General features: G+C 38.2%; 2 protein-coding genes across 4 annotated transcripts in view; both read right to left on the bottom strand.

Annotated features, from left to right (window-relative positions):
• Nucleotides 1-7,109, bottom strand: part of LOC132108297 (transmembrane 4 L6 family member 1) — a 9,882-nt gene extending 2,773 nt beyond the window's left edge. Inside the window, exons 1-3 of one of the 3 annotated variants that reach the window (XM_059514992.1) lie at nucleotides 6,931-7,109; nucleotides 6,194-6,381; nucleotides 6,040-6,108 (exon numbers count right to left, since the gene is read on the bottom strand). In XM_059514992.1, the coding sequence (XP_059370975.1) occupies nucleotides 6,040-6,108; nucleotides 6,194-6,364 (240 nt within the window). In that variant the 5' untranslated portion in view covers nucleotides 6,365-6,381; nucleotides 6,931-7,109. The remainder of the gene's footprint in view (nucleotides 1-6,039; nucleotides 6,109-6,193; nucleotides 6,382-6,930) is intronic. The other 2 variants (XM_059514994.1, XM_059514993.1) reach the window with 2 other exon arrangements.
• An 8,922-nt stretch (nucleotides 7,110-16,031) lies between these two features.
• The window catches only part of mfrp (membrane frizzled-related protein), a 13,357-nt gene continuing 1,888 nt past the window's right edge, over nucleotides 16,032-27,500 (bottom strand). The window contains exons 4-13 of the mRNA XM_059515244.1: nucleotides 27,415-27,500; nucleotides 26,336-26,555; nucleotides 24,774-24,904; nucleotides 23,403-23,528; nucleotides 21,287-21,363; nucleotides 20,928-21,076; nucleotides 19,005-19,135; nucleotides 18,784-18,918; nucleotides 16,551-16,678; nucleotides 16,032-16,477 (exon numbers count right to left, since the gene is read on the bottom strand). The exon at nucleotides 27,415-27,500 is cut by the window's right edge and continues 64 nt beyond it. Of these exons, the coding sequence (XP_059371227.1) occupies nucleotides 16,253-16,477; nucleotides 16,551-16,678; nucleotides 18,784-18,918; nucleotides 19,005-19,135; nucleotides 20,928-21,076; nucleotides 21,287-21,363; nucleotides 23,403-23,528; nucleotides 24,774-24,904; nucleotides 26,336-26,555; nucleotides 27,415-27,500 (1,408 nt within the window). The 3' untranslated portion in view covers nucleotides 16,032-16,252. The remainder of the gene's footprint in view (nucleotides 16,478-16,550; nucleotides 16,679-18,783; nucleotides 18,919-19,004; nucleotides 19,136-20,927; nucleotides 21,077-21,286; nucleotides 21,364-23,402; nucleotides 23,529-24,773; nucleotides 24,905-26,335; nucleotides 26,556-27,414) is intronic.

The following is a 27,500-nucleotide window of genomic DNA, read 5'->3' as shown; positions in this document are numbered from 1 at the left end:
GTCTCGGGGAGTGATTCGTTCAGTCGCGCATGCGCATTATTCTATAGGTTCTGTTCTAGTAGTAGTGATTCACCTGTCAGTCAATGCAGTCTTGAGCCAGAGAGAGAATTGATTAGTTCATAGTTCGGGTCTATCGGGTTTTTGACTCGTTCCTTAATCACGTGACAGCCCCATACGCTTACCCAATGCAGTCTGAGCCAGAAAGAGAATTGATTAGTTCATCTCATGAGTCTTCGGGTCGGGTCGAGTCATTCCTTAATCACGTGACAGCCCCATACGCTAACCCAATGCAGTCTGAGCCGGAAAGAGAATTGATTAGTTCATAGTTCGGGTCTATCGGGTTTTTGACTCGTTCCTTAATCACGTGACAGCCCCATATGCTAAAACCATAGACAGTAAAAGAATGCAGTATTGAGTCGGAGAGAGAATGGATTAGTTCATCTTTCGGTTCTTCGGGTTGTTCGTTCTTTTGTCCCGTGAAGTGACAACATTGGCTAGAGTAATTATTAAATCAGATTGTCTGTATAAACCATACTTTTGTAACATATGACACTTTATAAACATTAAAAAACACTGTGTACATACTTTTGAATTGTTGTTTATCGTTTATTTTTGTGCCAGAAAAGCTTTGTATCAAAGAGGACAACTATTCCAAAATAAATCAAAATAATAAAAAAGTAAACAATTAAAAATAAAATTAAAATTAAAAGATAATAAAGCCACAGGGTCTAATAACCTTAACAAATGAACTTTAAAAGTACAATATAAAAAAAGAAAAAAGAAAAGAAAAACTAAATATTGCACAACAAGCTTTGCTTTTTTATATAATAATTTAAAATGAATACATTTTAAAATAAATTACACTTTTGTGCCAAAATAAAAACTTTATATCAAAGAGGATAACTATTCCCCAAATAATTTTAAACCATTTAAATAAAAATAAATGAAAATTAAGAGATACTAAAGCTACGGAGCCTTATAACAATAACAAATTACCTTTAAAATCACAACAACAACAACAACAACAAAAATATTGCACAACAAGCTAGTCTTTTTAGGGGCGGCAGTGGCTCAGTGGTTCATGTAGGTTGTCTACAAACTGGAAGGTTGGTGGTTCAATCCCCGGCTCCACCTGACCAAGTGTCGAGGTGTCCTTGAGCAAGACACCTAACCCCAGTTGCTCCCGACGAGCTGGATGGAGCCTTGAATGGCAGACACCGCTGTCGGTGTGTGAATGTGTGTGTGAATGGGTGAATGTGAGGCAAATTGTAAAGTGCTTTGGATGGCCATGTGGTCTGTTGAAAGCGCTATATAAATGCAGTCCATTCTTTTTCTAAATAAATAAAAATAAATCAGCTTTAAAATAAATAACACACTGTGGCTATATTTTTAGGACTTGCTTTAAGGCATGTTTGCATTAATAAAAACAAGCTCCCTGACCTTGGATGGGCTGAGTCTGTTTCTTCTATCTGAGATAATCTGCCCAGTTTTAGAAAAAATTCTTTCAGATGGCACAGATGTGGCCACAATGCAAAGTCTTGTCTTTATGACTTCAGAAAGGCTTTTGTATACTGGTGAACATCTCCTCCACCAGGCCAGAGGGTCTGATGTGCGGGGTAAGAGTGGCTCTGCAAGGTAGGCCTGCACCTTTATAGCATCTGAGGTCTTAGAAGAGGGAGCAGAAGGCCTCAAGCTTGCTACCCTCTCGTCAAAGTCTTCCCAAAACATGGCCCCTGCACTGGATCTGAAGTATCCTCCTCACTCTGAGCTGGGTTAAAACTGTTAAAGCTGAAGTTATCATAACCTTAATGTTTTAAACTAACATTAATAATTCAAATTCAAAATGTTATTTGCTTTTAATGTATATGTCATTATGTCTTTTTTGAGCAATCTTCTTATACATATATTACACCAATATGTCAAGTCTGCCTAGGAAAAGCAATTATTATACTAGCAAACTCAAAATTGGAGTAAAAATGAACAAACTAGTATAAATACTTTTTATTGTAAGCTTGAATTATTATATTATTATATAGCCTAGTGTTTATTTACCGATAGACAGTCAAAAAGACAAATTAAATCAATATTTTATTTATAACAGGGTTTTATTTATTTATAAAATAATAACAAACCACAGATCCTCAACAAACAGTAACAAAAACACAGTGACAGAAAATGTCAGAAATAGCGTATGGGTCTGTCACGTGATTAAGGAACGAGTCAAACTCGACCCGAGACCCGAAAGACTCATGAGATGAACTAATCAATTCTCTTTCCGACTCAAGACTGCGTTAGTTTTGCGTATGGGGCTGTCACGTGATTAAGGAACGAGTCAAACTCGACCCGAGACCCGAAAGACTCATGAGATGAACTAATCAATTCTCTTTCCGACTCAAGACTGCGTTAGTTTTGCGTATGGGGCTGTCACGTGATTAAGGAACGAGTCAAACTCGACCCGAGACCCGAAAGACTCATGAGATGAACTAATCAATTCTCTTTCCGACTCAAGACTGCGTTAGTTTTGCGTGTGGGGCTGTCACGTGATTAAGGAATGACTTAAACCCGAGGACTCTTGTCAGATAAGAGGTGAGGTGAGCTAATCACAGACTGAAGACCCAGGTAAAGAAGGATTTTTTTCTGTATCTTATAGCATTTTAGTTTTGTATTGTTTTTAGTGTGATCAACGTTTGCGTAAGTACTAGGTGTGTTGGGGAAGTAACACATAACATTTTCACTACATTTTGCTAAAATGAACGAAATGAACGAAATGACTCGAAAAAAGATTCGTTCATTTTGCTGAACAAGACTCAAAAGTCAGAGTCGGTAAAATGATCCAAACTTCCCATCACTAGTAAAGAGTCTTTTTTTTAGGCACACACAGATAACAAGAATCAGCGTATGAATCTCAACAACGGTGACAAACACCATATCCAGATAAACAGATCTACTCTGAACATCACAAAACTAGATACTAAAAATTCACATAAAAACAGCAAAAATAAAATATAGTAAGAATAAAAAGTTAAAAAGACAGTTCAGCTCATAATTTATTCATGCCGCAATGCATGATGGGAGCCATGGATGTGTTTTTATTGGCTACAACATGCTTTTTTGATGGTCACCGTTGTTGTGATGCTCACGCTGATTCTTGATGTCTGTGTGTCTTAACTAAATAATTTTTTCTTTATGTAGAACTAACTTTTAAAAACATGTCATATTATGCCAAAAATGCTGGATCGCTATCTTTTTTTCCACTTAATGTATGTATACATTAAAGATACCTGAACTCACGCATTCAGGTCAAGATCACAACTAAAGCAAACACTGACCACTATAATGGTGACACACAAATTGTGATTTTCTTGTTTGGTGAGTCTGCTTGTTAACATCAGGTGTCTTCAATAATGGTCAATCATAACTCAATTAACTTCTTAATTATCTCATTAACTTCAACACTGCTTCAGTGTTACTTTTAACACTGGTTCAGTGTTTATATGAGTCCACACTCAGAGTGTTAAATTAACACTGGGGATTTTGCAGTGTAGTCATCTATGACACCGTATTACATTAGATTAGATTAGAGTCAACTTTATTGTCATTGCACATGTAAGGTACAAGGCAATGAAATGCAGTTAGCATCTAACCAGAAGTGCAATAAGCAGTAAGTACATGATATACAGCATCTACAATATGTTACAAATGTACAATAAATATACAGAAAAGGCAGTACTATGGACGTCATTTACAGATTTTTAAATACTATCAGCAAGAAATACAGATGTGTACTGTGTACTATGTACATCCTATACAGATGGATTATGTTATAAGTGTATGTACACTATAAGCAGAAACTGTGAACATATTTACAATGGACACCATAAAAGTGCATAGAAAATTATTTCAGTGTGCAAACTGATTATTCAGTTTTCTGGATAAACAGACAGTAGTGCATAACACTCAATAATCCATTTGCACACTGAAATATTTTTCTATGCACTTTTTTACTACACAGCAAAAAAATCTGAGTGAAATTAACTCTGCTGGGAGTACATGTGAGACCACACTCAAGAGTGTGAAAGTGTTAAAATAGGAGTGTTAAATTAACACTGAAGCTGAGTTAAAGTTAATGAGATAATTAAGTGATTAATTGAGTGATGATTGAGCATTATTGACGAGACCTGATGTTAACATGCAGAATCAACAAAGACGAAAATCACTATTTTTATGTCACCATTATAGTGGTCAGTGTTTGCTTTAGTTGGGCTCTTGAGCCTTACATTTTTAAAGTCAGATTTGGTTTGGCTGTTACAACTGAATTGTAACAAACGGACAAGAAACAAATCAAAACATGGGCATTTGACCTGAATCACCAAACTCAATTAAAGCCTAAACAGATTTGATTGACCTCATTGATTATAAAAACCCTGTTATTGCACAGTACCCACTAATTTAAATGATTTCTTGAAAGTTGTTCTGATCATAAGAAAAGCTTGCTTTAGGCACACACATACATCAAAAATTAGTGTAGGAATCTCAACAACGGTGACAAACCGCATATTCAGAAAAATAGAACAACTCTAAACATTAGAAAACAAACTACTAAAAGAAACATAAAAAACAAAAATAGAATAGTAAGAATAAAGGAAATTACTGAAACAATTCAGCTTATAATTTTTTCATGCCGCAATGCATCATGGGAGCCATGGATGAATGTTGATAGGTGGCACCCAGAATGCACTGCAACATGCTTTTTGGATGTTCACCATTGTTGAGATTGACAGGTTGATTCTTGATGTTTGCATGTCTAACTGAAAGACTCTTTTGAAAGATTTTTGAACAAACAACTATTAAGAAATTCCTCAGATTGTATTTAAAATGATGGAAATACTTTGTTGAACAATCATAGGGCTGCAATAATCAACAATGTAACTTTAACTCAGTAATTCACGAATAACAATAGTCTTTGCTTGTCCATCAGTTTTAAAACTCAGTTATAACAGCCAATTAAAATCTGACTTTAACACTTTAGGGGTCAAGAGCCCAACTAAAGCAAACACTGACCACTATAATGGTGATACCATTAAAATAGTGATTTTCATCTTTGTTGATTCTGCATGTTAACATCAGGTCTCGTCACTAATGGTTAATCATCACTCAATTAATCACTTAATTATCTCATTAACTTTAACTCAGCTTCAGTGTTAATTTAACACTCCTATTTTAACACTTTCACACTCTTGAGTGTGGTCTCACATGTACTCCCAGCAGAGTTAATTTCACTCAGATTGTTTTGCTGTGTATGTTGAATATCAAGGCTTTTAATGTCTATTTGTTAATTAATTGTATTTGTGGACACCTCAGTGTTGAGTGAAACATTTAAATTTTATTCTGAAGTTACGTCTGACATTATTATTATTATTTAATTCTTTTTGTAATTGATTTGGTTGTTATACATAATTTCCTTGAATTATATGTACATTTCAGACGTATTTGCTTTTCCTTAAATCCTAAAGGCTCATTGAGTGGAATCATTAATTTTGTATTCATGTTTCTATTGTGACATATCTTCAATTAAAATTAAATATGTATATATATGAACACTGTATACACACACACACACACACACACACACACACATTTTATGCTATAATAATAAAATTAACATGTTTCTATTTTCTGGCTGGTTAATTGTAGAATTTAGAATCTAAATAATAAACTCTTGTCTAGTGCTGTATAAATGAATTCTTACAGCAAACATATCTTTCCTGCATCACTGTCTCTGTAGCTCAGTCCAACTATAATCAATATGTCACTCATTAATTTGTTAATGTCTGTTTGTTATTAGGTTAAATGGCTGACTGCATGTTATCTTTTGCATGCACCAGTAGAAAAGTAGTGCTGCTAAGTGTGCTTGAACAATCTGCCACTCATTTACTGCAAGTGAAGTTTGAAAAGAGCACCATAGAAGAAGCTTTTTAACAAAGATGACACATATATAAAGTGCATGTGTTATCTGTTGAGATGAAGTGAGTTCCTCACCCCGCATCTGTTTGCGCAGCAGCTGCCCTCCCGTCCTGCGGCCCTCATGATGGACGCCGGCAGAAACGCCTGCAGGAACCACACACACACACACACACACACACAGTCAGCGGACACACCTACTCACTCACTCGTCTGTTCTTCACACACTCACCAGCAGTCCTGCTCCGATCACCCCGGGGAAGAACCAGATCTTCTCTGTGATCTCCTCGGTCCTCCACACCTCACCGTTGGGAAAAAACAGCAGGATGTTTCCAACCACGGCTAAGAGACCGAGTGGGAAGAGAAGGTCTGCGGTGCATTTAGCACATTTACCCGTACACATGATGACCTGATTTAGAGCTGTGAAAGAGACGTGTCTTGCATTGAAATCATGAACCAGTTATATAACATCAGTGTCCCTGCAGCACAAAAGCAGTCATCAGTGTCACAGATGTATATTTGTAGAAATAGACAACAATACATTGTATGGGTCACAATTATACATTTCTCTTTAATGCCAAAAATCATAAGGATATTAAGATCATGTTCCATGAAGATATTTAGTAAACTTCCTACCGTAAATATATAAAAACTTCATTTTTGATTAGTAATATGTATTACTAAGAACTTAATCTGAACAACTTTAAAGATGATTTTCTCAATATTTAGATTTTTTTTTGCTCCCTCAGATTCCAGATTTTCTAATAGTTGTATCTCAGACAAATATTGTCCTCCGAACAAACCACACATCAATGGAGAGAAATCAACCCTTATGACTGGTGCTCCAGGGTTGCATATGAATGAAGAACAACATTTCCTTAACTGCTAGTGTCTTAAAAGTCCTTTTCTTTACAGCCGGATCATATTCAGTCTACAACTGCTCCTACCACAGATATCAGAACTCTTCACCTGAGTTCTGCAGTTCTTCTCCACTCGCTGACTTCAGTGAGGACGAGAGAAAGACGGTTCTTCTATGTTCTGTCGAGGCTGGTAGTTAGTGGAGGTTAGTGAGTGTTGGCGATGAGCTGTGAAGTGATGAGAGGTAATGTTAGTGTGAGCACGTCTGACACACACACACACACACACATCTGTCCCTGCGGTCAATCACCCCGCTTTCAAACACACACATCTCACTATCAGTAACGGCCTCTGTCCATGTGTTCCACATACAGAGACTCACACAGGAACAGAACAACACCTGATGGAAACACTTTACAATAAGATTGCGTTAACTTACAATAACACTGAGCAATGCATTTGTTACAATGTTTCTTAATCTTTGTTAATGTTAGGTAATAATAATACAGCTGTTCATTGTTAGTTCATTTTAGCTCAAGTCTGTTAACTACATTTACTACACTTCTGACCTTAATAATGTACTAGTAAATGTCGAAATTAATATTAACTAAGAATAGTAAATGCTTTAGAAGTATTTTTAATTGTTAGTTTAATGTAGTTAGTAACTAATGTTAATAAATGGAACTTTACTGTAAAGTTACGTGATTTTGGAAAAAATCAAATGATACTTAAAAATGTTAACATGATATAATTGCATCATCAAATGCCATATAACTTCTTAGTTTATTCCCTCCTGTGGTTGTAGATTCAATTTTCCAATTCATCAGAGTACATGGAATGACCAGTGTCCTGCATTCATGCAATCTTAACAATAAAGGAGCTTCACAGCGATGCCATAGGCTCTATGCAGCGGGAATTGTGACGTGTTTCCGACTACACTCTCTACTGCACTGTAAAAAATTGTGCGGTTAAATAACAGTAATTTACTGGCAGCAGGGGTGCCAGTAAAGTACTGTTAATTTACAGCTCTCAACCATTAATTTACCACTCTTAATTTTTTTACATTATTTTTACCGTAAATTCTACCATGGAAATTAACTCCACTCCCACTGCTTCAAACAGTTCGAGTTTAAAAGCTAGCATTCCTACGATGTTAGTACTATGAACTTATTTCTCTTATTTCTAACTTATATCTGAGTCCACTGAGAAGGAATACTTCTTAATATAAAAATGCAAACACAATGTGTATTAGTAAAGAAACTAAAAACATGACTTTTACTCAAATCACTGCAGTTCATTGTCAGCTGTAGCACACATGTATGTGCTGAAGAACTTAACACAGAGATCACCACTGTATCAGCGACTCCACATTTACTGTCTTTATATAAAGCAGCAGAAGATCAGAATTTGAGGCTCATCGTTGACTTAAGCACAGGCTCTACTCTCCAGCACAATGGTGAACAACAAAACTACATTAAACTAACAGATCTCTCTTGTGCAAACACACATTAATACAGTCGAGTTCAGTATTTACTCTCATTATCAGTGGATGACTTTTCATAAAAAAAATTACTATGGATGTTCACAAATATTTTAGTTAAATTAACTTTTTTTTTCATTTGGTAAATCTGACATTTACATTTTACAGTATATTACTGTTTTTCCTTGACTTAACGGCAACAAACTGTAGAAAAACACTTTTTTTTGCTGGCAACTATGAATTTACGGCAACAAACTGTAGAAAAACAGTTATTTACTGGTAGCAGGGGTGGCAGCAGGGGTGCCAGTAAATAACTGTTTTTCTACAGTTTGTTTCCTGTAAATTAATTACAGTTTATTACTGTTAAATAATGTTTCATGCTGTTTTTTCTTCATCTTAAATCTTTAACCCTTTAAACCCCACAACAAAATCCTTAGTTTTAATGAACACTTATAATGTGTGCACACTACAGAGTGTTAGAGTAACACTGAATCAGTGAAGTTAATGAGATAATTCTGTGATTGATGATTGAGCATTAGTGATGAACACCTGCTATTAACAAACAGAATCACTGAAGGAAAGAGAAACACAAGAACTACAACTGACTTCAGCCACAGCCTTAGATGAAATCAACTTAAATAAAAGAATTAATCAAATCTCTCAAGATCTGATTAAACATCTCCTAAAACAGCTTCACCAGATTCACATTACTAACCAGACCGACTTTATTTCTGTCAGATATCTACAGAAGATCTTAATAAGAGTTACAGAGGTTTAGGTGTTTTTTTTTCACTACCATGATGGAGATCAGTGTTTACTTTAGTTGGGCTCTTGAACGTGACTTTTCAACAACTAAGGTTTTTTTTTTACAAGCTGTAACAATGCATCTTTAGAACTTGTTATAGCAAAAAAAAAAATTCAACAGAAGAAATAAATCTAGTATTTAGTGTTTAATCTAGTGTTTATAGATTGACAAGAACAAGCACTCTATTATTTCTGATTCAATCCTGTGTCCCTTCTCTTATTGAATGTTGATATTACAGCAAAATAAGAAACACCGCTGAGCCTTAAGTTATGAAAGACTGTTAAGAAAATTTCACTCATTTAAAAAAAACCTTTGCTGAAATTCAGACAGAAACATTAAGAATCACAACAATGGTGACAATCCACAAAATAAATAAAAAGATAAGTTCTGAACTTCACAAAACATGCTACTAAAACGTAAGACAAAAGCAAAATAAGCACATAAGAATTCAAGAAAATAAGTGAACAATTCAGGGGCATAATTTATTCATGCCGCAATGCATGCTGGGAGTCATGGATGAGTTTTATCCTGTGCTGGTAGCCAGCATGCATTGCATCATGAACCTTTTGATTGTCACCATTGTTGAGATTCATATGCTGATTGTTGATCTCTCTCTTTGAGTGTTGCGGACACTGCTGCCCCAAATATTTAAAACTCAAACTGTCCTTAAATCCATATGTTCTGGTTATCACATTACGGTTCAATCTTATGATCTTAATTGACTATCAATATTAGTATTGCTGTAACAGATGTAGCATAAAGATACTAATATAGCAATGAAACAAGATTTAAAGTACAAAAGTCAAGGGTCTGGAGCCCAACTATAGCAAACACTGATCTCCACAATGGTGACGTCAAACGAAACAGTAACATTATCATCTAAATCTCTGTAATTCTCAGTAAGATCTTTTGATCTCTGATCTGATAGAAAGAAAGTCAGTCTGGTTAGTAATGAGTGAAGTTGCTAAAGCTGATTTTAAATGTTTTTTTTTTGCTGATTGTTTAAATCTTCAGTTGATTTCATCTAAGGCTGTGGCTGTCACAAGTCAGTTGTATTTCATGTGTTTTGAACAGCTGTTGATCAGTGTCCGAATTCACTCATTAGTTTTCATTGTCTCTGTCAGGTGGAATATATTAGTAAACTCATGTAGGGAATAGTGAATGAGGGTGTAGGGTGTGATTTGAAACACAGCCTCTGGGTGTCGACTTTTAACATTGTTAATTTACGATATATAGCAGCAGGCTACCTTCTCGAAAATGATGAATATTACCCAGAATGCACTGTTTTAATGAAAAACAGTATGTTACTGTCGAAATTTGGTCGTAATTTTACAGCGATTTTTAACAGTGTGGGCTAACAGTTTCCGGTTCCATATTTACATCTGACGCTAACCCTCGCGAGATCGTTGGGTATGGCGCGAAACTTAAAAGCGACAAAAATTTCTGGTTGTTAGTATATATAGTTTTTGGCATCTTAACCATGGAGAAAAAGGTTTTCCGATACCAAAAGCTAATGCGACCTAGATCGGAACATTGTTGTGTGCCGTTGTGCGTTGTGTCGGCAAGATACAACTCGACTGTGAGTTTCCATTCATTTCCAGTGGAAGAGGATCTCACAAAAAAGTGGCTCATTCAGATCAGGAGAGATGACTTCCAAGTCAACAAAAACACAAAGGTGTGTAGCGTTCATTTCAGACCTCATGACTTTATGGAAGGGGCTCGTCTGAAACATCTGAAAAAGGTGTTTTCCCTACACTGTTTGAGTGGAACCACTACCTGGAGCAGCCGCCGAGGTTGAGTGTTTGGGAACGTCGAGAGAGACCGCTGACCCCTGATCCTGACTCGGACGCAGAACAGGAAGATATGGACTTTGATGTGGAGAGGACTGGACATGATTATTGTTCAGTTCCCGAAGCTGCAGCTGTGGACATGGTTCTACATGAAAACGAGGAGTTAAGATGATGTACAGAAGCAGTTGGAGCAAACAAAGATGATACACCGCTTTGGTCTCAATAGATCTGCTGGGTCCGATGAGGACATTCGCTTTTATACAAGGTAAGATTGTATTGCCTGTGGTAAGCATTTGTAATAGCATTGCCACTGTCCTGAAAACACTCATCCACATTTCTGATAAATATGATTGGAGTTGTATACGATAGCTACACGTAGCCTAGGCAGCCTAAAAGTAGGCTACACTGACCAAAATAATAACAACAACATAATTATAAGTATGAACACCAGCTGTTGTCTTCAACAGCAACCAGAGTTAGTTTAATTATTCATAGCAAATTCCATAATTGTCATGACTCAGTATTGCAAGATTGTTGTATTCCGTTACTTGTAGTTCAGCATTTCTATTTCCTAAACTTTAAACTTACTACAAAGCTATGTATAATATTTTATGCCATGTGAGAACCAATGCATGTTTTTTTTTTCTTGACAGATTTGCAACATACAACCACCTGATGGCCTTCTGGGAACTGATTGAACCGGCAACTCACAGGATGATTCGTGTCACCAACTCCAAAGTCTTCAAGGAGCCTGGAAACACTTGGGCACTTCCTGCAATAGACGAGTTCTTCCTGTTCTTGATGCTTCTTGCTTTGGGCCTCAAGCAAAAGGACCTTGGTCATCGGTTTCAAGTACATCAGACCACTGTAAGCCGCATCATAACAACCTGGGCCAACTTCCTGTACTTTGTCCTGGGGTCAGTGTGCATTTGGATGCCAAAAGGGAAAGTACGAGCCCATCTGCCAGAAGAATTCCACCAATTTCGAGACACACAGGTTATCCTGGATTGTACAGAGATCTGCTGCCAAACACCTTCCTCTTTGCTACTACAAAATGAGGTATTTTCAAATTACAAGTCTCACTGCACCTTCAAAGCGTTAGTAGGAATGGCACCTCATGGTGCAATAACATTTGTTTCTGCACTGTATGCAGGGTCTATTAGTGACCGGGAGTTGTTCAAACAGTCAGGGATCATTAACCCTCTTACCCCTGCCATGGCCATCATGGTGGATAAGGGCTTCTTAATTGATTGCCTAGTGCCATGTAAAATCCACCGGCCTGTTTTCCTGACCAATGGAAAACAAATGTCAGCTGATGAAGTGACACACACTCAGTCTGTGGCTAGGCTCAGGGTACATGTTGAACGTCTTATCCGTCGCGTTAAAGAGCATAAGTTGTTTGACACAATCATCCCCTTGTCCATTTCTGGTAGCATAAACCAACTGTCCACTGAGTCTAGAAACTCTCATCCTTGATGATGTGCTAGGGTTTGTATCAATATTGTTCCTTTTACTTTTGTAAATACTATGGATTTCACACTCTGTTCTGTATTAATACCTCTGATCAACAGACAAAACTCAGACAGTTTCCTCATACATTTTTTATCATAATAACACAAAAAACAATAAGAATCTAAAGATATAGTATATACATGTGTAATGTAATATAATAGATAGGTATATATTGTATAAATACAGTGTGTATATATATATATATATATATATATATATATATATATATATATATATAAATATAATGCTGTATAAAGATAATGTATATATACTGTGATAAAATAGATAGGTATATATACTGTATAAATATAGTGTGTGTGTATGTAAATATTGTTTAGTGTAAATGACTATGAATAATACAATAAATATAATGCTGTATAAAGATATGTATATATACGTGTATATGTAATATAATAGATATAGATAGGTATATGTATTATATTGTATATCTTGTATAAATGTAGTGTATGTGTGTGTGTATATGTATATGTAAATATTGTTTGCATAAGATACAATAAACCATAAATATAATACTGTATAACAATTTCAGTGTAATTGAATGGACCACCAGTGGTGTGTGGCCACACTCACACTTAGACAGTCATTAAATCTGAAATGACTTAAACACACAAACACTTCAGTAGGTAGTGGTAAAAAAAAAAGATCTCCTTGGTCTCTAATGGTACGCATTACATCTACATTTTTGTGTATGCGCTCAATAAGCATGTCCTCCTGCGCACATACCACGAAATCGCACCACTCGAAACCTGTCAGGAGGATCTGACCTTGTACTTGCCAATAGTACTTGTGCTGCCTCCTAAGATGCAAAGAGCCATCAGACAATTTTAGGTAGGTACAGTCAACGTAACTCTTGATGTTGGGGCATTTAATTTCCAGCAGGCCGAATGGTGGGTTTGCAGAAGGATCAAACACGACTCCATCGGGGGAGCATCCCAGCCATGGAGCATCAGGGTGTATAATGAACCCGCAGGGTGAATAGTTGACATTTTTTAAACTGCAGTACTCTGTAATGGCAGCTGGCTCCATATCGATTCCTCTCCTCATGTCCTTCATCATGACAGCCCCCCTTAGAATTCTGTGTGCCAGATTTTCAGCTGATGTATGACAGCGAACATGGCATGCCTCGTGAAAGCGTGTAGATGTAACTCGCATCTTTCTCAGTCGATGCCATTCCTGGCATGAGCTCTGCTCCCGTGTTGCAGCTTCAATCCTGTGGGCCATGTGGAATGACATCTGTAGCGATTTCATATACCGTATACATGTTCCTCCTGTGATAACACATTGGCACATGTGGTTGGCTCAAGCCTATAGCCTTGGATGGAAAGGGAAGGTTGGGCAGGGGCTTCTGGGATGTTGATGATTTCCCACATTTCTGGTGGTTTTTGCTGAAATGACAGCACACTCCCGGCCTGGACAGCCCCAAAAGCTGACTGAACTAGTGGGACTTCCGCTGACATGCCCATGGTGTGCTCACCAGAGGTGCAAGCAAAGGGGGAAAGTCCCTATTTACTTCTTCCACTCTCAATGTGGCGAGATCTGGCATTTCCCCGTCCAGTGCTTTGTAGAGAGAACTTCTGAAAATGTTGAAGTAAAAAGAAAAAAAAAACCTGTAGCATATTAACTGCATACATATTAACCACATTAACTTTAACTAAAGGTAATATAGTCTCACCTCACACAAAAAGCGGACCTGGTCTAACACCCTGACAGCAATGAGAGATTTTGACATGGGATCACAATAGTTACATGTGCATAGGTACAATTCACATGACAGACAGATGACTTACCAAGGTCCTTGGCTTATGCCAGGTCTGCTCCGTTTCTGTGCAACTGTGCACTGGGGGTACAGCAGGGATGCCTAATTGTGAAAAATGTGCTGTTTGATACAGTAGTGCAATCAAATGGTTGCATAAGGCACACCCCGCCACACAGGAGCAGTGGGTGCTAACCAAAATGACAGGTTTCGAGTCTTTTAACACCATCTAGGAAGAAATAGAGGCTTAGATGAGAAATACCCCTTAAGAGCTGAACTGTTCAAATATAAGTAATAAAAGCATACGGTTGTATTGTAGATGAGAGCCACATAGACCTATCCATTCACATCCATAAACAGTAGACTGAGCCATGTACTAGGGCTGCACAAGTAATCAAATTTGCAATCGCAATTACAGATGACAAAATTATGTAATCGATTAAAGGCACAATTACAAAATTATTGCATTTAGCCTCGAATATATATACATTTATAATCGCAATTACAATTTCAAGGGAATATTCGACAATTATGATTTTTGTTATAATCGTGCAGCCCTAACATGTACATTTAGATAATGTTATTTATCAGCTGGGCAACTTATCAGCAGGCCTAACCATTACCCTAACATCGACCCTAGTCACCCTACTTTCAATTTATGTGGCTTTTCATTTTTCCTCATGGATCTATGACAGACTGCCCTCACGCTGACCTCTCCAGTCACCTTGTTTATCATTGACACTGTTACAGAAAAAGATGAACATATATTTCTAAACTGGATTACACTCGTTCTTACACTGTGCTAGTTGTCTGTTTTAATATAGTAGAATATTGTGAAAGAAAATAAATAACGTTAACAAGTTCAGTCACGTCAGTTTCTTGATTACAATGCAGTATGATAACGTTAGCTACTTACCCTCATAGTTGTCGATATAGCTGCCGATATAGATTTTAAATCCCTTTTCCCGCTTGCTGTTGGGAGCGGCACATGATGTTTTTACAAAACGGTCTATGTCATTTACTGTGAGACGAGGTAAATCCTGAAGACAGCGACTATAAAAGAGAGCCATATCTGTCCGTGTATAAACAGGAAGTTGAACGGGAAGTTGGTAGCCTAGTACACGTGAACCCGGAACTGTGTCGTGCATAGAGCCTATTGACGAACCTATTGTGTATTGTGGTTCCATAAAGAACCTTTAACATCTGAAGAACCTTTCTGGTTCAAAAAATCTTCTTTGTGGTGAAAGAAGGATCTTCAGATTATAAAAAGGTTAGAAAGAGATGGTTCTTTAAAGAACCTTTGACTGAATGCTTCTTTGTGGAACCAGAAATGATTATTTTGTGGCATCGCTGTGAAGAACCTTTTAAGCACCTTTAGTTTTAAGAGTGTAAATGTAACACAGATGTCATTGAGAACACTAGCTCCATCCGAACAGTGCTACATCATAGCTAGAAGAAGTTTGTGAATCCTGCTGCATTCATTTCCTATAAAGTGTGGTCTAGGTCACTATATCTACTGAATTAACAGCTCACAAACAGCTGTAGGTTTCCTTTTTCATAATAAATCATTCACTGTGGAAAAATTAAGTGAACCTCCATGTTTTACTTCAGAAGTTAAATGTGGTAATATTTTTAACTAAGAACATGGAATTGAAAGTCGATGTCTAAATGTCCTTCAAAAAATAAATAAATAAAAAAATACGAAAAATTTATATATATATCAATCAGTCAATCAATCACAGGATTGGTCAGGGCCATACACTTTCCTATAACAATCCAACCATTGCCATGATGCAAAAATGTGTGCTACTATAGAAAGATGAAAGGAAATTAAGACGAGATGAGCAGAGACACAAACTGAAACACAAACTAGATAACTGTTTATTTGAATGAAATCTCACAGTAGCTTAATAAGCTGTAATCTGTCAACACGTTTTAGGACATTCTCCATATGTCACACTTTATAAATCTTCTAATCCCACAGAGACGACTCAGATTATGGTTACAAAGTGCTTTTGGTTTTTTTGGTTGAAGAGTAAAAAATAAAATGAACAACACTTATTAGTCCATGTCTATGGCAGGGAGCACTCGGTGGGGTCGTGTGACGCGGGCAGCAGGTGACAGCTGAAGGGCCAGGTCAGACTGAGCAGGGTCAGGGTTTGACTGCACTGCTGCTCAGCGCTGGAGCAGACGGACTGACACGGCTGCAGGACTCCACTCTGAGCGCTGCAGTGAGGAACAAACACCCCGCACACCAGCCGCCGGAAGGATTCGAAACAGCCAAACTCCATCAGCACCTGCGGTCACATCACATCACACAGATGTCAGACGGGTTCGGAGGAGTCGCTCAGTCACTGCTCTCATTCTCACCCTGTACTTGTGCAGAATAGAAGCAGCTTCTCTCTGGTCAGAAATAGACAGCCAGATGTTTGGAAAGGACGTGAGATTATAGCTTAGACCTCTGCACATTTCAATCTGGATGGGTTCACAAGATGAAACTGAGAAAAAAAAAGATAAAAATAAGAATGTGAAATGCACTTGTGAATACAAAAAAAAAAGAAAAGAAAACATAACTAAAAAGCTACTTTTGAGCCTGGCATTTCAGTAGATACTGTAGATTTACCAAGAGCCAACAAATAATGCACATACTGTTTAGCCTTTATGTTGTTCCTCACTGTATGGAATGTATGGAAAAAAAACACATGCCATTACATAATAATTTATCAGACATAATAATTTAGAAGAAACAGGCTATTATTGTCTTGTTTTTGACCCCCTCATCAGAACGGTCTGAATAGGTGTGGAGGATTGTAGACTCGGAAGTAAAAAAAGATCAACAGTTGCATAAGTTTGACAGAGTACATTCCACACACATGGACACTGATGTAATTTAGGCTGAAAATGCATAATTAACTCGATACATTTCAAACAATCTGTAAGAAGAGACAAAGCAATAGTGATTAGGAATGAAAACAGATCCAATACAGTCACACAGCATCATCTTTTAGTTTCTATCTTTTTGAAAAGCCCATCTCGAATAATGCATTGTTTGTAAACGAATCTGAAGCAGTCTCGATCTTCATTAAAAGTTCATTCACTCTTTCCTAAGGCAATGCAAACACTGTTTTTCCACAGCTTGGCACTGAACATTGTCTTGTTGCCTTCAGAGCATCTTTATCATTTGGTTTCTACATTCACCTCTCTCAAGACAGACCTGTAGAATTGGTGGGTGGGGCTAAACAGACACGCTGTAGAATTGGTGGGCGGGGCTAAACAGACAGTACTGTAGGGAGAGATGTAGAATTGGTGGGCGGGGCTAAACAGACAGTACTGTAGGGAGAGATGTAGAATTGGTGGGCGGGGCTAAACAGACAGTACTGTAGGGAGAGATGTAGAATTGGTGGGCGGGGCTAAACAGACAGTACTGTAGGGAGAGATGTAGAATTGGTGGGCGGGGCTAAACAGACAGTACTGTAGGGAGAGATGTAGAATTGGTGGGCGGGGCTAAACAGACAGTACTGTAGGGAGAGATGTAGAATTGGTGGGCGGGGCTAAACAGACAGTACTGTAGGGAGAGATGTAGAATTGGTGGGCGGGGCTAAACAGACAGCGCTGTAGAATTGGTGGGCGGGGCTAAACAGACAGCACTGTAGGGAGAGATGTAGAATTGGTTGGCGGGGCTAAACAGACAGCGCTGTAGAATTGGTGGGCGGGGCTAAACAGACAGTGCTGTAGAATTGGTGGGTGGGGCTAAACAGGCAGTGATGTGGAATCAGTGGGTGGTTGATGTGGAATTGCTGGGCGGGGCTAAACAGAATTACTAGACAGTAATGTGAAATCGGTGTGGCGGGGGGGGGCGGGTTAAATAGACAGTGATGTAGAATCGGTGGGCGGGGCTAAACAGGGAGATATTTAGAATCGGTGGGTGGTGCAAAACCGACAGCACTATAAAATCTGTGGACGGGGCTAAACACAGTGCTGTAGAATCGTTGGGTGGTGCTAAACAGACAGAGCTGTAGAATCGGTGGGCAAGGCTAAACAGACAGTAATTTAGAATTGGTGGGTGGGGCTAAACAGGCAGTGATATGGAATCGGTGGGCCGGGCTAAACACAGTGCTGTAGAGTTGGAGGGTGGTGCTAAACAGACAGAGCTGTAGAATCGGAGGGTAAGGCTAATTAGGCAGTGATGTAGAATTGGTGGGTAAGGCTAAACAGGCAATGTTAGAGTCAGTGGGTGGTGCTAAACAGTGTTTTAGATGCAGGTGTTTATTGATGCATATCCACACTATTACAACTATTACATCATAGCGTAGAATGTTCCACAAGCTGTGGATTTGGCAGATTGGAATACAGTTTAAGCTGTTTTTAGAAAGTTTAGAAAGTTTTTTTATAGTACAATGACCTCTTATGTCAAAAGATCAAGGGAATTTTGTTTTCTCAGTTCATGACCACTTTATAATACATAATTTGATAAATGATTATGCATGAGATTATTAGTGCAATAGATTTATAGATTTAACTGGCTGAATAATTTATTCAGGAAGGGATTGAAAGGAATCAAAATAGCAGGAAAAGTCCTCTTTAAACTGCAGCATGTTCTCACTGAAAGGAGGATAGGTGGAGTTAATGCAGTGGTGCTCGTCTGCAGCGTCTGCGCAGTCGCTCCATCCATCACACAGCCAGTCCTGGTGCAGACATTCCCCGGAGCCGCACGCAAACTCTGCTGGACCGCATGTTCCTCAAGGCAGAAAGCAGTGATGCAGGGAAGAGTCACAATCTCACAGAGACTCAAAAAATCCACTACATGAATCATTCAGCACTCACTTTCTGAAAGAAACATGGCCATAAACGATGCATAAAAGCCACTGTCTGCAACACCTTCATCTGCCACAAACAGCACGGTCATCACAGGACCAGAGGAGGTGAGATCAGGAGGCAGAGCTGGCCCACAAAATCTGCTCAGAGAGACAGCGGGATGAAGAACAGCAGAAAGCTTTCTGTAATTTTAAAGCAATAGGTCTCTTTAAAGGGGTTATATGATAGGATTTAAAGAAGATCTGTAAAGTTGCATAGACTTGGAGTCTCAAATCCAAAGAGGTATTCTTTATAAAAGTTAAGACTCGTCCACACCCCCCTAAAGGCGGGCGTACACGGTGCAAATTTGGATGGTCGGAAGATCGTTGTCCACGCACACATCACAAGTGAGTTTATCTGAAAATCGTACGGAGGTGATATACGACACGATATTACGACCTGCCAATTTCCAAAGCAATCGCACGAAGTTGATAGATGCCTTCGACTTGAAGCAGCGCTGCACAGAAGGATCACTGTATGACATTTAAGTAACCTGAGAATGATAAGAGAGCACACGGATCCAATGCATTCGAATCGCTCTCACGATACTTTGATGTCATACAGGTGATCATTCTGTGCAGCGCTGCTTCAAGTCGAACGCGCCTAATATACAGTAACTGCTCTCCCTCTCTCATAACTGCATATAAAATATTGATACGAGCCGTGAATGTTTCCTACACACAGGTTCTCTCATCTGGTCACCCTAGTGCGAGTGTGTGTGTGTGTGTGTGTGTTCTTGTATATGGTTTATAAATATCTGACATATGTATTACAATGTAAACATGGTTTATGAGGACAATTCCTGTGCCCTCGTGAACCAAATGGCTTTTAAAAATACTAAACCGTGTTTACTTGAAATTTTAAACATCGATAGAGGTAGTGTGTGGGGATAGAATATACATTATAGAAAACCATTACGTCTATGGAGAGTCCCCGTAAACTACATATGCATGTGAGAGAGAGCGAGTTAATTAAAAAGCATGGTACACGTTGCTAGAAACATCATACAGCGCCCGCTGTTCCTGTCAGAGTTCAGCGAGTTTATCCTCCTGGTCAATAGACCACATTCGCTGTGGCGCTGCCGTCTTCGTCTTTTTTTCTTCTGTGGTTTCTCTAGTTCGTGATTGGTCAACTTCAGATAGATCAACAAATCGGCTCATTCAACCGCACACATGTCAAGAATTCAAACCGATAGCTCACAAACTTTTTAGACATGTTTAAAAATTATCAGGAGGTCGGGAAGTTCTCGTAAGCCACTCTGCTCGGCTCGTAATTCCTCGCAAATGATACCAGCTGCGAGTATACGAGCATACATGATTTCCACACGATTGAAAAAAATTGCATGCAAACTCGTACGACAGCAAAAATTGCACCATGTACGCCGCCTTAAGACGGCTTTTTCTAACACGCCCCCAAGCTAAACTACTTTGTTGGGCCTTCCAAAAGAGGACGCGACTAGAAATCATGTTTATATCACGTTTATAATGGGGTTTTATGTCTCACCGCTCCGGCCGGACAAGGCTTCACAATATTAAGGGGCGTAACATTTACTTCACACACTTGAGGTATTCAGCCAATCACGATGCACTGGACAGCTGGCCAATCACAGCACACCTCACTTTTCAGAACGATGAGCTTTGTAAAAATCGATGCGTTTCAGAAGGCGGGGCATAGAGGAGAAACAATAATGTACAGCATGTGGAAAATAAATGTGATTTTCCAACCTTAAACCGCATAAACACATTTCATTACACCAAATACACAAAATAATGTTCTTTTTAGCAGCATCTTATGACCCCTTTAAGTATATAAAATGTGTTATGTAAATAAACATGCCTTGCCTTGCCTTTAAATCTCATTAGTGTTGTAGAGACAGCAGTGCAGTATTCTCACCTGCCCAGCAGAGTGCTTGCATCTGTGTCTGCGCCGTCATAAACCTCCACATAGTCAAACTCACACACATCCTGTGTTTCCAGACTAAAGTTCTGAAAACTCAGTCTAATCACTTGTCCATCTTCCACAGAGATTTGCCATGAACACAACTATGAGAGCGGTAGATATAACTACAATTAATAAAGTATGATAGAAACAGTAACAATACCGAAAACAAATACTAGTTTTTAACAGCTTGCCTAATATATTAATAGATCAGTGCATAGACAATTTATATAAAACTGTATGTAAATTTATGCAATATGGCATTTAGATTCAGGAAGTGATTGACAGAAATAGCAGCTGACAAAATCATTCACCTGTTTATGTGGGTAAGGCTTTGGATGGTTTGGACTGGACAACGATCCATACTCCCCTGTTATTTTTCCTCCACACTCTAAGAATCAGAAGATTGAAAGACAGCATCATGATATCGATTATAGTCTTTACTTTCAAGCGTGAGGAAAGACTGAAGTGTCAAACTTTGTGTAGTCACGCCATTACTGTAATCAGGCCCAAGCCACAAAGGTGCAGGGCCCTCTTGTTCTTCCTAGGATTATTAGGGCCCGAGCACCAATGGTGTGAGGACCCTATTGGAATTGCATTTTTTCTTCTTCTTCTTCTCCAAAATGAATCACATTTTTGAGGACCTGAACATGCTCAAAAACTCACGAAACTACACACACGTCAGAGGTGCCAAAAATGTACGTCTGATATGGGTTTCAGAATTAGGTGTGGCAAAATGGCTTGATAGCGCCACATATAAAATTTCAATGGACTGCGCCTCAAGCTATGTTTCACATACATGTATGAAACTTGTTAGACACATGTAACACACCAATACCTACTGTGGCGAGTGGGGCGGGACGAGAGCCGAGCGAACGGAGCGAGGCCGGTGGAGTGATTGGAAATGAGCGATCTGGGAATCTGGTTTTTTTTTTCTCCTCTCTCCCCGCTCTCTTCTGTCGCTCCTCATCCTTCCATCTCCTTTTCTCTCGCCTCGTCTGTCCTACCCCCAGGTTTCTGCAGGTCACCGTGAGCGCCCCCCCCCCCCCGGAGGGTATGTGACGATTGGGGCGGGGCCAAGATCCGTGGGAGCGGGGCCGAGATCCGTGGGAACGGAGCGAGGCAGGTGGAGTGATTGGAAATGAGCGACACCTGCTCCACTCACCGGTCTCGAGTCCCACGGAGGAGATGGAAGGATATAAAACAGGAGCGACGACAGTGAAGGACGAGAGAGGACCAGGCCTGGATTTTAGTTGTTTTAGGTTTTTGTTTGTGCCTGTTTTGTCTTTATTTTATTATTAAAGTTATTTGATTGTCCGCCGATTCCCGCCTCCTCCTTCCCGATGATTATGACGTTTGTACTGCATTACACCTACAAAAAAGTCTCCTGGTACAAAATAAGGCCAACAGGAATTATGTAATTTTTAATTTCCTGTACAATTTTTTTGCCACTTTCAGTCCTTGTACTTTAATCAACTCCTCCTACAGTTTTAATCAGATCATCTTCAAATTTGCTGAATGTTATCATAAGGCCTTTGTGATGCTAAATAGTGAAGATCTTGAGTTTTCATCAAAGTTGCTGTAACTCGGGCAAACAATGTCTTATCTGCCCCAAACTTCACATGTTTGGTTAGCGTCCTGGCCTGAACACATCTACATTTACATACAGAAAATATCTTCCGAGGGTCTTTTCAATGCTGCTTGCAGATTATTTATTTATTGTGGGATTTTAGGGGCCAATAGGAGCTCAAAAATTCCTGAAAATTGGTACACATGTTGGAATCTGCGCCCATTATGACCCCACAGACTCTAGGACCTGGGTGTGGAACAGAGGCTGTATGGCGTGTCCTGAAAAACAGTCAGAGAACTTGATGTCTCACACATACTTGCATGTATTTATATGAAACTCGTTACACATATATATCTCAGCCGAACAACTTTTGCACTGCATGTAATAGGCTCCACCCAACAGGAAGTTGGCTACTTAGGGCTGTGCTCTGGATTTTTACATACTCCTTCCAGGCTTTCCAATGAATTGGCACCAAACTTGGTCAGCATGACCTCAAAACATTGGGGATGCTAAATTGCGAAGGGATTTGTGATCTTGGAATTTGAGATCTTGAGTGCAAATGGAGTAAAACTAACTTGGCAGTATTTAGAATTGCGTGGAAAAACAGTATGTCCAGCAAGCCCTTAATAAGAGGCTTAAATATTGTTATCTCTCTCTCTCTCTCTCTGTCGCTCTCTCTCTAACTTTGTGTGTGTGTGTTTCACATTCTTGATTTTATAGTGTAACTCTTTCATTGCTGTAACCCTTAAATCCAGACTGCCAGAGGGTTACTGTAAATGCACTATTTGCACCTGATGCCACTGGGTAGTCGGTTGCACTGATGGCTTGGGCCTGTCATCACTTCTTGCAGCTATATTTACCCTTGTGTTTCTGGCTGCAGTTGGCTTCGTCTGATCTGTCCTGACAGTTTGGCTGGCCATCACAAACAGAAACGGGTAGCAAACAACGACCACCGTCACACATGAACTCTTCTCTGGAACAGCTTTCTGAACGCAGACAGATAGAAAACTTTAGTTCAGTACATACAAACAGAAAAAAACACACCATGTGACATTATTATAATCTGTGATCAGAATGTCATAGATATAATCATGGCTTGCATTTGCATCATATTTATAAATTCTATGGGGAAAAAATGTATTATTTGGCTAAACCACATTTTCATTGCATAGGAAGTTTTAAAAATGAAGTCTATTTTATTATTGTCACCCTACAATACAGACTACTATACACAAATATAAACATGTCAGTAACACTTTAGAACACTGTTCCATCATTAATGAATAACTACACAAGAACGCATGAGCACAATATCAGCACTCTAGTTAATACTAGTGTGTATCAATAAACTATGATTATTGATTTATTAAGTAATAGTGCTTAGTCGAATGTGATAGCTTTAACTAATCAGTAACTATTATTCTTTCATACCTCTCCAAGAACTACTAAGAACTACTGTATACAGGTTCATAATTAATATGAATAATGCATAATATATAATTAATTCTAAAGTGAAGGTCATGGTAACCCACTAGTAAGGACTCAAGTATAACCAAGTTCTTCTAAAGGAATAATTCATATTTTGGATCAGTATTCTAAAGTGAAAAGCGCGACAACTCTCTAATATTGGCTGATGTCACTGTAAGCTTTTGAGATACGTGTAAGGTTTTGTATAGTAATGACTTGAGTGTTACTACTCCTTAGAAATTACTGAAATCATTGTAAGCTTTTGAGTTTTTTTTTAAAGTTTTTGGTCAGTAACTAATTTAGCTAGATATGGTAACTCTCAAGACATTACCAGTGAGTTACCGTGATCTTCATTTTATAATACTGTATCAAATAATTAGTTTTTTTTTTTTTTTTTTTTTAAGAAGGACGAAGTAACACGTAAATCATGAGTTCCTTTAGAAGATTTGGTAATGCTTGAGTCATTACTTCTGGGTTACCATGATCTTCACTTTAGAATTAATTATACATTATGCATACTTCACAATAATTATGAATCTGCATACAGTGGTTCTTAGTAGTACTCCAGGATATGTGAAAAAAAAAAAAATTATTGATTGAACTTCCAGTTTCAACTGAGCGCTATTACTTAATAAATCATTAATCAGAGTTTCTTGTTAGTTAATAGTAGTTGGAATGTTAATAGTGCATTAGTCATTTGTTCCTGCATAGTTATTCATTAACGGTGGAACAGGACTCTAAAGTGTAACCAAAGTTTTACTTACTCTGTCCTGGTAATACAGAATGATACTGTACAGTGAAGCCATTGCCGCTGATACTCCCATCAGAATGAAAGGACACCAGCACAGTGCTGCTGTTTGTGTTCAGTGTAGGTGGAGCGACGCTGCCACAGAATCTAGGAAGAAGTCAGTCTTAATTATTCACAGCTTGAGTGCGAGTGCCAAGAACAACCCTGTACAGCAAAATTATTCAATAACTCAGTTTCAAAAAAACTTCATTAGATACATGTTTAAGAGGTTAGGTTGTGTATTTTTACAAGCCAAGACACACATCAGATGTTAACCATTGATGGTTTGCTCACAGAGCTATTACTATTGTTTTGAAACTATATGTATTGATACTTGAGAACCATTGATCTGGAGTATGTAACAGTTGTTTTTTAATCTGTTTAATTTTCTTGAAAAAAGAGAAAAGATTACGCAAGACTTTCTCAAGATCACAAAAGCATAACAAAAAATATTTAAAGCCAATATACTTAAAGGGATAGTTCACCCAAAAAATGAATTTCTGGCATCATGTTATGAATGAATAAATATTAAACGAGCGGTTTAATTACTGTGAGAGATATGATCGCTTTAGGCTTTAATCACATATTCATATGGATACAGCACCTTCATATTCTTTTAACTTTCAGTTACCTGGAGTTTCGGTGGAGGGACAAAAACCTAAAAAAATATCTTTATTTGTGTTTCGAAGATTAACCAAAGTATCACATAAGGACAAATAAATGATGACAGAATATTCAGAATGAATTATTCACTTGCAGGAGTTTTGCTCCACCCTCCTTTCCTATACTCCAGCCCAAAGACTCTTATTATGCTTCATATTTGTTTCTGTGTTTCCACTTCTTGTGGAAGTTCCAGGGTTTGTTTTTGATTATGGTCACCTGTGTCTTGTTTAGTTTCTCGTTTCATCCTGTGGTTCTCCCTTTGGTTTTGTTGGTTATTTTCTTGATGTTTTTAGTTAAAGTATTTGTCAGTAGTTATGTAAATTAACAATGTGTAATCTTTTTTAATGTTATCTGCAGTAAAATATTTCCATTTATTTCTCAGCAAAAAATTTGAAGGATGATGCAAAATGCACCATCTGGTAAATTTCTTACAGCTCCAGGGCATTTCCTGAAACTACAGATCAGATCTAAGAGCAGCTTTTTAACGACAGAAAACAAAACATAGACCAAGTCCAGGAAAGCCAGATCCAGGGAAAACAGAAACACATCAAACAACTCACAGGGAAACACAGGAAAGCCAGTGCTTAGGGGTAACTAGGTTAACAGGACATAGGTGTGAACAATGTGGGAGTAATGAGGGAAACCAAAAGAACTACAAAAGGACTACAAAATGAGAACAGGAAACCAAACAACCAAGACTTTACCAAAAGAGTGCAAAACAACACAGAAAATAGGAAACATGTGACACAGAGGTTGTTTAACTGAATTAAAAACTAAATAAAATTACTATTAAAAATATTTTTTTGTGGCTTTTTAAACTTAAATGCAGCCCTATGTCAGCTCTGATAGTCGTTTGTGATTAAACGGTGAGCAAACCTTGTGACAGCAGATGTCTTCTCTGTCTCTTCTCTGACTTCTAGCCAGTCAAACAAGCAAGGAGAGGGTCCCTCGAGGGCCAGAGAAGACACGTGTATCTGCAGGAGGAGCGGAGGAGACACCCTGATCACCCAAACACAGTGAGAGTCTGGAGGATACGGGCCGGGGTGATTGGGAGAGCTGAGCGTCCCCCAGGAGTCTGTCAGCTCGCCGCCACAGCCTGGAAAAACAGATGGAAAGCCATTTATATTGAACAGACAGGTGAACAAACATATGCAGTTTGTAGTTTTAGTTTTAGTGCAATTTTAATTTACAGTAGCATGCATTTGACTGTGGACGCAAACCAAAATGTTTTCAGATACCTTCAACATTTGACAGTTTAGTCGCTATAGTTTAGAAAATGGTAATAAAATATGACAAGAACTCAGAGTTAAACTGTGTCAGAACAAACTGATCTTGATAATGTCAGATAACTTTGATAGAAAGGTATGTAATGAATTTGGCTGAATAGCTGTCAGCTGTTAAATTTAAGCACAACAATTTAGCTCAACCAATTACCAAACAATGCTTGATTTTGTTTAGTTTGTGGTGTAAAATGTTGCATTAGCAATTAAAGAAAAAAAAAAACACTAAAGCAAAGCATGCTCAGGTCAAAGAGTGAATAATATTTGGTCCCCAATTTTTTTTTTATCAGTTTTACTGGCAGTCCTCTTTCGAATTTTTTTGGGGGTTTAATATGTCACAGTTTTAATACTTACTTACATAAATTAACTATAGTGTCCTGCACCCAGTAGTATATGTAAAAACACAAAAATTTTATTTATATGTATATATTTTTTATGTATAAACACACACACACATATATATATATATATATATATATATATATATATATGTTGTCTGAATAATTTTAGTTTGACTGTATTTGGACACTTGAGTTACACTTAAAATGTCCCCAGCAATAAACTCAAGACTAAATTGCACTTAGGTTGATTTTTTTGTAATGAAATGCAAAGGCAAAGTCATTTGGGGTCACTTTACATGAAATGTTGCATGCAGTTAGAAGAGCATGAACTGACTTGTAAGGAAGATGGGCTTTTTTCCAGGCAGTGAGAGTGTGGAAGTGTTCATGGGAAGAGGGGAAGTGGGACTCAGAGAAAGATTC

This window comes from Carassius carassius, chromosome 28 (genome assembly GCF_963082965.1).
Source record: "Carassius carassius chromosome 28, fCarCar2.1, whole genome shotgun sequence".
Taxonomy (NCBI): domain Eukaryota; kingdom Metazoa; phylum Chordata; class Actinopteri; order Cypriniformes; family Cyprinidae; genus Carassius; species Carassius carassius.
The sequence above is the reverse complement of the archived record's forward strand: the minus strand, read 5'-3'. Positions and strand labels throughout refer to the sequence as shown.